Genomic DNA, 13,384 nt, shown 5'->3' with positions numbered 1-13,384 from the left:
TGTTTCTCTGGATTTGTTTCGTTCTCCTTTTTTTTTTAATCATTGGTTCTGTCTGTTTCTCAAACTCTACATCCTCAGTGCTGCTCTCTTCTGTTCTCTCTTGTGTCCAAAATCTCCTCACTACCTCCACGTGTTGGATGATCTTATAGGATGTTGTGTTGTCTATGCTGTCGTGTGTCTGTGTCCTTTTTGTGTCTTAGGACGCTTTGTTGATCGCATGTTTATATTGATTTTTATATTTGGATTTTAGAATCTGTTTTTTTTTTTGTTGTTACATGTTTATGTTGTGAAGCAACAGACTGTAGCACTATGTCCAAGACAAATGTCCCCTCTGGGACAAGTGTATTCTCTTCTATTCTATGGCCACTTGAAAAGTCAAGTGTGCTTTGGATGGCCCATCTGACCCTTTCTGGCTTCCCACAGGGAAGGAGTGGAGGTGCTGATGGCCGACCTCCCGGTCCCAGCAGAAGAGTTCTCCTACGGACGCTCCAAGATCTTCATCAGGAACCCAAGAACGGTAGAAAACGGATAAAAGCAGCCCTGCTTCCCTTTTTTTTTTTTTTTTTTAAATAGGTTTTGTACACTGCTGTGTACTCTGGTAGATCAAGCTGTGTTTGAATGTCTATATCCAGTGTGCTCAGCTGCCCCTGTTTTCTCACAGTAAGATGTTTGTGAAGCAGGGTGGGCTGCTCTCGGAGCCCCCCACTTCAGCAATTAGCATGCAACCACCAGAAGAAAAAACCCACATGGTTTCACTTAGCCACCCCATCTAACATGGGAAATGAGCTTCTTTACTCAGGCTCTTCAACTGCTCAAGCCTGCAGCGTTAGAATGGACTTTCTCCCCACCCAGTAAAAAGACCAACAAAGCTTGGAATAACATGATCTCATAGTGGGAGAATTTTTCTTCTTCTATAATTGCTTTTTTTTTTTTTTCTCCATCTGATCAACTTATCTGCCTTGTATATCTGCAGCTGCGAAATCACTACATAAGAGTCTAGTTGAGTGGATTTGAATCCACGTTTGCAGACATTATTGCTTTTGGCTGATAATCCAATGCAGCCACGCCTCCTTTTTTTAAATTTTATTTATTTTATTGTTTAATTATCGTGGGGGCAATCCCTGTAACATTGTCACAGCAAGGTGCTTAGGACGTCTGTTTGGGATTTAAGTTGAGCGGATAAAGAAGTGTACACCTTTTTACTGACCGGGAGGATTGACCAAAATTAGTTCTGCACATTGTGGACTGGTGAGCTGCTCCTCTTGTCGTGGTCCGGCCATTATTTCTCTGTGTAATGTGTTTAGACAAAATCAAACCAAATAAGTAAAAAAAGAAAAAAAAAGAAAAGCAAAATATATAAAATTGTCAAAATTCAGTAGATTGTATTCTGTATAATTTTACAGTGATGCCATTTTATTGGTTTTTGATCTAAAATGTTTAGAGCCCGTTTATGAAGTAATGACAGAGGTGTGACGCTGATTGCGGTCACCGTTTTGGAGAGATCTGGAGCAAGACACGTGGCTGACCACGTTACTACAGACCCAAGACGGGCTGCCTGCAGATGAACACATTGCATTGGGTGGCAGCAGGAAAATAAAATGTCCTCACCACCTGCAGATAGATTGGACTTTGTACTTGATATCGCTGAATCAGTATTTGGTGAGATTAAAAGACAAACATTTCCATTGATCTCATAGAGGGAGATGTTTAAATTTTCACCTCCTTTTTTTTTTTTTTTTTTTTCCTTTCTTTTTTATGACTTTATTTATGACCTTATTGCAGGGATTAAAAAGACACTGTGCTTGCCAAACTATGTGATACCTGCCAACTTTAACAACAGACAGGACTCTGTAAGTTAGGGTGTTTTTCCTGCTGCCTCATGCAGTCTCCTTCCTACTCTTCCCCCCGCAGCTCTTCTTCCTGGAGGAGAGGAGGAGGCAATGCCTGCAAGACCTGGCCACACTCATTCAGAAGATCTACCGTGGCTGGAAGTGCCGCAGCCACTTCCTGCTGCTGAAAAAGAGTCAGATAGTGGTGGCGGCATGGTACCGGCGATATGCGGTGAGGCTCTTGATGGAGGAAAATGCCATGCTCACGATCAACACACAAAAGCAGAACTGAACACATGCATTGATGCCTGAAGTGTAGTTTATTCCCTATCGTTGATTTTTTTTTCTTTCTTTCTTTTTTTCTTTTCCATCTCACAGCAAGAAAAGAAATACCAGAAGATCAAGAGTGCCACCACTGTGGTGCAGTCCTACACCAGAGGATGGCAGGTGTGTGCACCTTCCTGGGAATTCCCTCTGTTCAGAACAAACATGTACCTGAACTTGCGTATCGGCCAATACCGAGTACCGATCCGATACCAGTGTGTCCTATATTTTATTATGTTTTAACAACTGTATACTACTATCCCTGTATGGATGTGATAGGATTTCTATCTTTGTGTCAGGTTAAACTCTTTGTAAAACATGAACAAACACAAACGATGAACGCCACAGAACGTTCTTTTATTCTCCAGTTTGACAGTCAGTTTAACAGAAAAAGAACGTAAATAAACTGCTTTAACGTAGATTTTCTTTAGGGCTTTATTACGTGGGATCGGATCGGTGCATAAACTCCAGTACTTCCCCCGATACCGATACCAGCGTTTTAGATACTGGCATCGGTATCGGACCATCACTACCTAAAAGGAAGATGTTCCTCGCCACTGTTGCACCAAATGCTTGCTCTTGGCGGGGGGAGGGGGGAGATTATTGGAAATGATGGGTCTTTTGTAAATTATAGAATGTGATCTAGACCTACTCTATCTGTGAAGTGTGTTGAGTTAACTGTTATGTTTTGATACTATAAATAAAATGGAATTGAAATTTGAATTGTTATTTTCCCACCAGGCCCGCAAACTGCTGAGAGAGCTGAAGTATCAGAAGAGGTGTGAAGAGGCGGTGACCACCATCTCGGCCTTCTGGCACGGCACCCAGGTACTGACAGTCAGCTTTTTACCTCAGTGCAGCATCAGCCTGACTTTGATACAGGCTTTTACATTCATGTTTGGAGAGGTGGGGAACGACTGCTCTTGAAATCTTAACCGTTTAATAATTGATTTTATTTATCTTTTTAAATCTTATGCAGTGTTGCTGTCAAATTGCCCAACAGTTTTCCAAAAATGTTCTGTTCTTTAACAAAGCTATCCTTGATGTTTCCCTTTTAATCCTGCTTCTTTTTTTTTTTTATTATTTTTGCTGATCACACAACTGCCACTTCTCTTCTTCTCGCCCCTGCCCCCCACCCCCCACCCCCCCCCCCCACCTTCTCCTCTTTCACTTTACTTTTCTTTATTTATTTTTTTTTTTTGATTTATGTATTTTTTTCCTTCTCACTCTTCTCGAAACCTGCCTTTACCGAACGCCCCACCACGTCCCACCAGGCTCGGATGGAGCTGAGGCGTCTAAAACAAGAAGCGCGGAATAAACGCGCTGTGACAGTAATTTGGGCATACTGGCAGGGAACCAAGGTATTTCCACCCAAGCCGGAGTGTGTCTCTGTCCCAGCTGTCTCGTCACCCCTGTCCACCATGTCCCGTCCCGTCCCATTCCCAGTATGAAAGCCTCCTCGTAGAGTAGCAGCCCCTCTGAATGCACCTCGATCCCAGCCCTTCCGTTACCCACTGGCCTGATTGATGTGCCTCACCACCCCTCGTGTTGTTCGTCCTGTTTTCTGTTTTGTAGCTCTTCCACGTAGGATTGTCTTCATATGTTTTTAATTGTTGAAAAAAAAATAGATTTCTACACATGAAACCCGCTTTGCTGTATCTCAAACATGGCTCATGTGTTTTAGATTTGTGTGTCTTCGATTTGGTTTCTATCCAATGTGGTGTTTTTTTTTTTTTTTTTAAATGTGTCCGTCCTCTTCTGTAATCTAATTAGTTCAACCATGCAGTGCCCACCACACATGATTTTTTTTGTTTATTTCTTTATTTTTTTCACTGTGTTATTTACTCTGGCTCATGCTGAGGTGGCTCTTTTTAATGTACTGCTATGCTGACAGCGAAATACATAAGCATGGAATTATCTCATTATGGCACATATGTTGCCACTTTATAAACTCTCTGTGGCTGTGTTTATTCAAAGCCACTGTGCAGACTTTGTAGTCAGCAAGTATAACATCTTATCAGCATTTACTCACCAGCGTTATCATTTGACATACCCCTGGCTGTTGATAATCAAAATTTTATTTCAAGGTCTCGTAGCCTGCTGATGACTCATAGATGCTGTTAAAGGTTATTGTGTGTTGTATGCAAACTTTGTTCTTAGTTCTTCTTTTTGCTCCACCTCTTTTTATGAAGCTCTCGATAATGTAATGATAATTCCGACTTTTTATTTCCTCTTAAGCATGGGGTTAACGGAGTCCCAAAATGCGAGCGCCACTGAAAGTCGCTGGCACGTTGATGTTAACCACCCCGTTGTCCCATCTCTGGACAATCCTTATGTTGTCTTTCGTCAATGCTTTTTCACACCTACTCAGTACCTCTCTTGGGACCATTATGTTTTGAATGTCACTGAAATTAACCACCCCCCTCCCCCTCCCCGCAACTGCCACCGCTTTTCATCAGGCCCGGAGAGAGCTGCGTCAGCTGAAGGAGGAGGCGAGGAATAGACATGCCGTATCGGTCATTTGGGCCGGCTGGCAGGGCACCAAGGTATTTGGGAAGCCTATTGACTTGACTTGCCGTGACTTGCCGCCTCCATCGAAGCCCTCCACCCATCCCCCTCAAAAAAACAAAAAAACACTCAACATACCCATCATTCTGCTAAACCCAATCTAAACATGTCATGTGTGATGTAAGGTAGTTTAGCCTCCACCCTCTCAAACATGATCAGGTCATGTTTTGGGTGCGTTTTCAGCTTCTTCCTCCAAGGCCCATGCCTCACCAGTGCATGATGCCTGCCCTCTGCATGACTTCTTCCTTTGTCGTGTAGTTAATGCATGTTTACTCTTTGCATCGCAGCACCGTTTGTCCTTTTTTATTTTTTATTTTTTTAGATGGAACCGTTTGGATCCTTTTGGGGTGACGTCTGCTGCCTGAGTTGTGACTTTTTCTCTCCGCCTGTTGCTCTCAAAGTTCCACTAAAAGTCTGTTTCCGTTCCAGAAGTTCCCCTGATAAATGTGTGCCATATTTGTTTCTGGAGTCTGGAGCAGTCGAGCTGTACTTTTTACAGTCTCTCCATGGTCACAGAGGGCTGCTGTGTGTGGCTGTGTGTGTGTGTGTGGGTGTATATATATTTGATGATTGCTGACTTCAGGCAAAACAGTGTCTCCCTCTTCTTCCTCTCATCTTCTCTCGCTTCATTTGTTCCCGCTCTCCGTCTCTTCCCGTCCCCCTGAACAGGCTCGCAGGGAGCTGAGGACACTGAAGGAAGAGGCCAGGCGTAAGCATGCTGTCGCTGTGATTTGGGCCTACTGGCAGGGACTTAAGGTACCTCCCAGCCCCACAGCGCAGCCATCACCAAAGTCTGCCACCTACCCATCACCCCTGCCCCTCTTCATCCTCCTCAACCGTCTGCTATACGCACACTTGTACAGGAAGCCAGTGTCTGCCTAGTGCTGTGCTCACACTTTAACCATGATGGCATTGCTTTAGACTGTGCTTTTGATGCTTTTGACCAAGGTTAAGCACATTGGAACATGCAAGGTTACACATGACTATTGGCTGATAAAGACCATCAAATCATCTTTTGTTGCAGTTCCCACAATCAAAACCGTGAAACATTTGGTTTTATGCGTAGTCAACTAAAATGACAAAAAAATCTAATGTATGCTAAACCACCACAACACATAACAGTTCTACAGGAATTACTTGAGCAAAGACGACTTGTCCTAGTTTTTCTTTCTTTTTCTTGATGCAATGTTTTTCCTCCAATATGGAAATCCCATTTCCCGTTGCAGTGCAGTCTTGTGGGACTTGCAGTCCCTCTGCATCACTTGTGTGGCCCAGAGAAATGTATTGAACACAATGATGTCACCTCATCTTAAAGGTGTAGACCCTTTGCAAACAGGTGATCACGACCACGTGACGACGCCATGACGGACGGCAGAATCACCGGAAGCACAAGCTAAATAGTGTATTAGACGAGCGGAAAGTTTCATTAGTTTCAAATAAATAACACTAAATATAATAATAATAATAATAAGTCAGCCAGGCTTCTGTGATAATCATCCCAATAACAATCCATGGAGCGGTGGTGGTGTGGCTATGTCTTCCAGTTACTGAAGGCTAGCTTTAGCTTGCGCTTGGAGCAGCAAGTTCATCTGCCTGTTGCCCCTCTGTCTGTCTCGTTCTTTCCAACTCTTGTGAGGCTAGTTCTTCGACTGTAGGCCTATACTCGGATTCGAATGAATAAGGACGACCATATAACTCAAAAGGCTCTTCCCTGTGTTGTATATCTGCTATATTCTCCATAGTTACGTTACTCCAAGCTTCTTCCCTTGTAAACAAATCTGCTCTTCACACACTACGCTCCGATCAGCACACTACTGTTTACCTTTTCTTGCTACAACTAGCAGCTACTACCGCACTACTGTTTTTTATTTTTTTTTAGGGGGGAATACGCTTCAATACGTGACATGACCTGTCCTCTGGAGGACATAGCCACACCACCGTGGATTGTTATTGGGATGATTATTACAGAAGCCTGTCTGAATAAACTCACAGGACGGCAGCTAGCAGCTAACGGCTATCAGCTAGCAGGGCAAGCTAGCTACAGGCACGTAGGCTACCGTTGTTCACTGGCTGAGCCGGTGCAACTCTCTAATGGATGCCTGAACGCATCCCAGCTCTGCGAAATAATTAATTACACGTTAATCCATGCAGTAAATCACGGAGTGTAGTATTAACCACACATAATGCAACATCTAGCCATCATCTTTATCTGTGATTATATTCGCTGTTGACCGGTGGATATTTCGACAGCTAGCTAACCGGGGTAGGAGCTCCGCAGACCCGCATTTAATTCAGTTGTTTGGCCTTTTTGAAGCTAGTTTCCGTGCCATGTCATCTTTAATTTAACCAATATTTTTTGTATGCGTGTTAAGTTAAATGATCAAGGGAACGGCTTACTTTTTGGGATATGTAGGTCAGTGAATAACCGATGATAGTTATGTGGGACCTGTTAGCAGGAACAGCTGGTTAGCACGGCAGCTAGCTGGGTGAGGAAGTTTTATTATTATTTATCAGTCATTTAAAACAGAAAGGCAATACATACACATGCTTGTGTTGGTGAGGATTACTCTGCAGATTGTGTATGTGACTCGTGAGAACAAGAACAGCGAACCATACACAGCAGCGAACACGTTCTTGTTTGACTTGCCGTCCATCTACAGAATAGCTCTTCCGCCGTCCGTCATGGCGTTCATAATTCGCGGGAGTAGAGTGTGACGTCACGTGCAAAGGGTCTGTAGTCCACAAAAGAGACACAAACCTTTCCAGTTTACCCCAGCGGTTTCTAGCCATGCAGATTTTTCGTGATTATTTGCAGAGGTTTTGAGATCTCTGCCACCACTCCATTGCAATGGAGGTGGATGGAGTTTTATTTGAGGCGCTCAAAGCTTTGAAAAGTTACATTTGAAACCATGAAACCGAGCGCTGGTTACTCAACATAATCAACACCCCCTCACATCAACAGTTTTCATTCAAAAAATTTTTTGGATCGGAAATAGTACGCAAAGATGTAACAAAGGTACTTTAAGGTTAACCTCCTCCCCATAAATCCAGAATTTTAGCTACAGTCGAGATCATTATTAATATTTTCATCATTTTGTTTTTTAATGCTGAAGATTTAAACCAACAGAGCCGGACTGACATGGCCAGAATCTGTCTCTGTCTCTCTTTCTGATCTTTTCTTTTCTATACGTCCCCCTCTGTATCTGTGCAACTAACAGTATTTGTTTTACTTGTTATCTCTTTGTCTTTGTGTGTCCGTGTGTGTGTCCGTGTGTGTGTCCGTGTGTGTGTGTGTGTCCGTGTGTGTGTGTGTGTGTGTGTGTGTGTGTGTGTGTGTGTGTGTGTGTGTGTGTGTGTGTCCGTGTGTGTGTGTGTGTGTGTGTGTGTGTGTGTGTGTGTGTGTGTGTGTGTGTGTGTGTCCGTGTGTCCTAGTTTCTGGTGCTTATCTGTTACGTGTCTCTCTGGTTTTACCAGAACAACTGTCGTCACACTGGTCATTTGTTGCAGTGTTAATCTTTTCTTTGTGTTAATTGACCACCCTGCACCGAACAATGCACCTGTCAACAACTCAATTTGTGCAATTAAGGTCAGCGTGAAGGCCATTTGTCATAACCATCATTCACTTCTCAGAAATGAGTCATTGTCGTAATTTCAATGAATTCCAGCAGCTTGGAGTTGACTTTGTTCCAGGTGTTCATTGTTTGTTTGTGACTAACCCTTTGCTGTTGTTCTAGTGTGCCATTTGTCTGTACTGCCATCCTGCTATCAGTGTACTCCTTATTTTTAATTTTTTTTTCCCCTGCTTCACATCTGACTAATGGCTGGCAAACAGTGATTGACAGTTTGTTTATGCTTTCCTTTATTGCTGTAAAAGGTCCGCAGAGAGTACCGAAAGTTCTTCAGGGCAAATGCAGGGAAGAAGATCTATGACTTCACCATCCAGAGAATTGTAAGTAAATACATGAGTTTAAAAACTGTTAGAATTGTGTTCCTGAGTTTTTCTTATTATTTGCTAGAATGTCATTAACTTGCATTTATGTCCGTCTCTCCAGATGCAAAAATACTTCCTGGGCCTGAAGAGCACCATGCCCTCCGTGTCACCCATAGACAAGAGCTGGCCTGCCAATCCTTACCGCTTCCTGGATGGAGTCCACACAGAGCTGCGGAGAATCTTCCATCTCTGGAGGGTCGGTCACAAATAACCATAGCCCCTCTCCTCTGTCTGTCCCATTCACCCACATCCAATGATTTGAATATTGTCTAACACACACCTGGTAGACTGGCCTTATGGATAGGATTAGGATATGAAGCATTTAACTCACAATATAAAATAAAATCCTTTTATATTGCAGCCACAGGCTGTAACAGCCAATCCAAAACGGGTCAAATCACAAACGCCTGAGGCAACAATCCTGTCAGTTATTGACCGAAATGTATACATAGTAGAGCTGCAAAGGTTAATCGATTAGTTGTCAACTTTTAAATTAATCGCCAACTATTTTGATAATCGATTAGTCTGTTTGAGTAATGTTTTTTAAGACAAAAGTAAAAATTCTTTGATTCCAGTTTCTTAAATGTGAATACGTTGTAGTTTCTTCTCTCCGCTGTGACAGTAAGCTGAATATCTTTTGAGTTGTGGACAAAACAAGACATTTGAGGACGTCATCTTGGGCTTTTGGGGAAACACGGGTCCGCATTTTTCACCATTTTCTGACATTTTATAGACCAAACAACTAATCGATTAATCGAGGAAATAATGAACAGAAAACAATCGTTAGTTGCAGCCCTAATACATGGAATGAACATAAGCAACACATCACAAGATCCATAGAACACGCTCCCGGAAAATGGAAACCATTGGCAATGGAAAATATTGTAATAGATAATACAAGATCCCATATTTGAACTGCGGTTGCTATGTGTGCGCTTGTGTGTTCAGTGCAAGAAATACAGGAGCCAATTCACAGAGGAGAAGAAGGCGGTGTATGAGGAGAAGCTGGAGGCCAGCAAGCTCTTCAAGGATAAGAAGGCTCTCTACCCGAGCAGGTACCGGAGATTCACTGGGACAGAGTGCTCTTTGTGTCACGGTATAGTAGGGGTGTGAATCTTCACTGGTCTCACGATTCGATTACGATTACCTGTCTACAATTTGATATTCCGATGTGTCGCCTCCTCAATATTATTATATATTGCTACACGTGGTTTTCATCAACAAATTCAAGCGGTTAAATGAAGACGAACTCCCCTTTTTGTTGCACCTGCTCTTAAACAAAAGACACTTCCTGAACACAGCAGGCAACCCTGTCAACGATTCGCTATCACGATGCGTCACATCCTCAACACATGGGTTTTCATCAACAAATCTGACGAACTCCCCTTTTTGTTGCACCTGCTCTTTAAAAAAAGACACTTCCTGAACACAGCAGGCAACAGACAAAAGGCAAAATCAAAAAGGCAGCGACCGGAAAATCGACAAGCAACATCAGTAGGCAATAATCGATTATGGTCCGTCGCTGCATCGATGCAGAATGATCCACGTCCGCATCGCGGTGCATGGATGCGGTGATTCATTTCAACACCCCTACTGTATAGGTATATAAAAAGAAATATCTAGATAAATGAGAAGATTAGCGAATCTCTCAATTTCACGGTCAACGAAAAGCATCTGCCCTCTCATGTGGCATAAAAAATGTGAATGTCTTTGTCGCAGCGTGAGCCAGCCCTTCAAAGGAGACTACCTGGAGATCAGCAAGAACCCCAAATATCAGAAACTCAACAGCGCCGTGGACGAGAAGGTTCTGCTGGCTGATGTGGTCAACAAGATCAACAGGGCCAATGGCAAGGTAAGAAAGATAAAAAAAAAGTGACATTTCCAGCTCCTATACAAAGCCAAATGGATTGTAAAAGTCAAAAAATACAAGCTGCGATTACATCGGGACCCTGCTGTTTAGCTCCCACACAGGCCTTGTGGAGCACAAAACTATTAAGTTGTTTTGATGGGTGTTTCACCCACTCTGCACTCTCTGCAGCAATCTGATTTTTAGACATGTTAACAATTGGCTTTTCTTTTCTTTTTTTCTTTTTTTTCATTCGCTCCAGCAGATAGCAGACATGTCGGGACACATGCATTATGTTTTTACTCCTAACCCTGCCCCAGTTTCAAGATCAGATAGGCACTTTAAAAGAGATGCACCTAAAAAAGACATTTTGGTCCGTGCAATTGCTTTTGCCCCAGCACAATGTCAAGTGTGACAAGACCATTTCTGCTCCGGTTCGCAGGGTACCGCTCGAATCTTCCTGCTGACTAAGAAGAGCGTGGTCCTGGCCGACCAGAAGACAGGCCAGGTGAAGGCCAGCGTTCCCCTGCCAGACCTCGCCAGCGTGTCGGTCAGCACGCAGAGCGACGGCTTCTTTGCTCTCCGACTCAAAGAGGTGACCTGTTGTGAGAAGAGCGTTGTTGTTGTTGTTGTTATGTGTGATTTTAGCTCGGGTATGATTTCAGTATCGATCTCGCTCAGCAAGAATGCAAGTAAGAGGATTTCCCAAAATGTCCACCTATCCTGTTAAGACCTGCTGAGACACTAAAGTGGTTAAACGGCAGTCAGTTGTGCACTTGTGTTGTTCGGTTTAAATGCTGGTGGGAGACCTCTGGCTACAGGAAGTACTGATTTTAAAGTAATTGATTTCTTTCAAAGTTGTGTTTTTTCATTTTAACCAACTGACAAAAACGCAGGCATACAGCTTTATACCCATGCATGCAAACACAACATAAGAAACCAATATGGCTGTACATAAAAATTTAAGCAGTTGCGAAACATAACAACAAAAGCTATGAGAAGAAAGTAACGGAAGGATTACGACTACAAAGAATAATTGTTCAAATCAACCGTATACGATTACAGGGGGGCTGAACTTTTTTTTTTCTGACGCAAATGTCATCGTGTCATTTTGCTTCAGGGCTCGGCCTCAGCCGTCAAAGGAGACTTCTTACTCAGCAGCGAACACCTGATCGAGATCATCACCAAACTGCACCGCACCGGGGCCACGGCTGCAGACAGCGAGCAGCTCAACGTCGACATCTCAGACGAGTAAGCGAGCGTGCAGGGTTAAATCTGGTCATTCTGGTCAAAGGATGCGATCCGCCTTCCACCATGATGATGATGGTGATGATGATGATGTTGTTTAATGACATGGCTAATGTTTCTGTGTGGCAGGTTTCTTCTGCAGTTCAAGCACGACAAAGTATGCGTGAAATTCATCCAGGGAGCCCCCAAGAACGGCAACAGCGCGTCGTGCAAGCGCAAGAACAACCGCCTGCTGGAGGTGTCGGTGCCCACAACAGCATAGTGCAGCTCCCCGGCCAGATTGGGGGAACGATTAAACACCGTAACCACCACCCACTCCGAATCCTCTGTTCTGAAGAACCATCACCGGTGCCCACCCTGAGCCCAGAAACAGTGCAGTTATTCAGCTTGTTGTGTTGTTGTTGTTTTTTTTTTCCTTCATTCTCTTCCTATCAGATTTACTATTGCACCACTATAGCTGTAACCATGTGCCACCTTTTTTTTTGGCAAAGAAATCCCTTATTTGGGTTGCAAGCCACAGAAGTTTGGTGTATAAAAAAAAAAAAAGAAAAGTTTCACCGGTGTTTTTTGTAAAACTGGGGTAAAGAGTTGAAGATGGAAGAAAAAAAATGAATAAGATCTTGGTGGAGCACAAGAGACTTATGTATACCAGTGGCTATGTTGATGATGATTGTTCTGCCTGTATGTTGATATCAGAGAAAATGTCATAAGAACTTTGTGACAGGCTCCAGCCTCAACAGGCCTGGGCTCATCCATTTTTTTAAGCTCTTCTGGCTTTCGGCAGACGGCTTCAAATTTGAGATGAACTGGGAACCTTTGGGCTCGGCCTGTATGATTTAGTTTCTCTGAAGAACTTAAATACTGCACTTGTTTTCACCTCGGTGTAACCAAAAGAGGATGAGCTGAAAAAGAATTTGATTGTATGTCGTTTTATTATATATATATATATATATATAATATATATAAATATATATATATATATATATATATATATATATATATATATATATATATATATATATATATATATATATATATTCTCTGAAACAAAGAACCGTGGGCAGTTGAGTCAAATGTAATTTGCTAGATAATTGTAAAAACCACTTTTGTATCTTCCTGTATGTGCCATTGAACAGGTCCTGTGACTTGTCGCGTGTCCGTGTACAAATACAAACCGAAAATCCATGTAGGTGATGGACCCTGTTCTTGACCCCATCATTGCCAAAAAAAAAATGTTTGAATAGGGGATCTTATCAACCTGTGGTGGCAGTTTTCTTGTACGTTTTGACAGCACTACACAACGTGATCAACTTCCATTTCTTCTACAAGAATATTACAATGTATGATCATTTCCCGGCTTTATTTAATCTACAAAGAGTCATTGTAGACTTAATTCATATCCTTAACTCATAGAACGTCATGTGGCACCCAAAGAAAGACCTTCTCGCTTTTTGAGGGACACGATTTAAAGATACTGACAAAGGCAGAACAGACATCCCAGTGGAAGGAGAAGTACCTGACCACGAGAAGCGAAAGTTACCTCCAACTTCCACGATGTCTTCACCAGATTCAAAGCGT

General features: G+C 42.8%; 1 protein-coding gene across 6 annotated transcripts in view; it reads left to right on the top strand.

Annotated features, from left to right (window-relative positions):
• The window catches only part of myo1b (myosin IB), a 64,880-nt gene extending 52,497 nt beyond the window's left edge, over positions 1-12,383 (top strand). Inside the window, exons 19-32 of one of the 6 annotated variants that reach the window (XM_039817186.1) lie at positions 424-517; positions 1,912-2,061; positions 2,208-2,276; positions 2,895-2,981; positions 3,428-3,514; positions 4,613-4,699; positions 5,391-5,477; positions 8,596-8,670; positions 8,774-8,908; positions 9,661-9,767; positions 10,432-10,564; positions 11,001-11,153; positions 11,679-11,809; positions 11,936-12,383. In XM_039817186.1, the coding sequence (XP_039673120.1) occupies positions 424-517; positions 1,912-2,061; positions 2,208-2,276; positions 2,895-2,981; positions 3,428-3,514; positions 4,613-4,699; positions 5,391-5,477; positions 8,596-8,670; positions 8,774-8,908; positions 9,661-9,767; positions 10,432-10,564; positions 11,001-11,153; positions 11,679-11,809; positions 11,936-12,068 (1,528 nt within the window). In that variant the 3' untranslated portion in view covers positions 12,069-12,383. The remainder of the gene's footprint in view (positions 1-423; positions 518-1,911; positions 2,062-2,207; positions 2,277-2,894; positions 2,982-3,427; positions 3,515-4,612; positions 4,700-5,390; positions 5,478-8,595; positions 8,671-8,773; positions 8,909-9,660; positions 9,768-10,431; positions 10,565-11,000; positions 11,154-11,678; positions 11,810-11,935) is intronic. The other 5 variants (XM_039817189.1, XM_039817187.1, XM_039817190.1 and 2 more) reach the window with 5 other exon arrangements.
• The last annotated feature ends 1,001 nt before the right edge of the window (positions 12,384-13,384 follow it).

Source organism: Perca fluviatilis, chromosome 12 (genome assembly GCF_010015445.1).
Source record: "Perca fluviatilis chromosome 12, GENO_Pfluv_1.0, whole genome shotgun sequence".
Lineage (NCBI taxonomy): Eukaryota > Metazoa > Chordata > Actinopteri > Perciformes > Percidae > Perca > Perca fluviatilis.
Note: the sequence above shows the minus strand (reverse complement) of the source record. Positions and strands in the feature narration are given on the sequence as shown.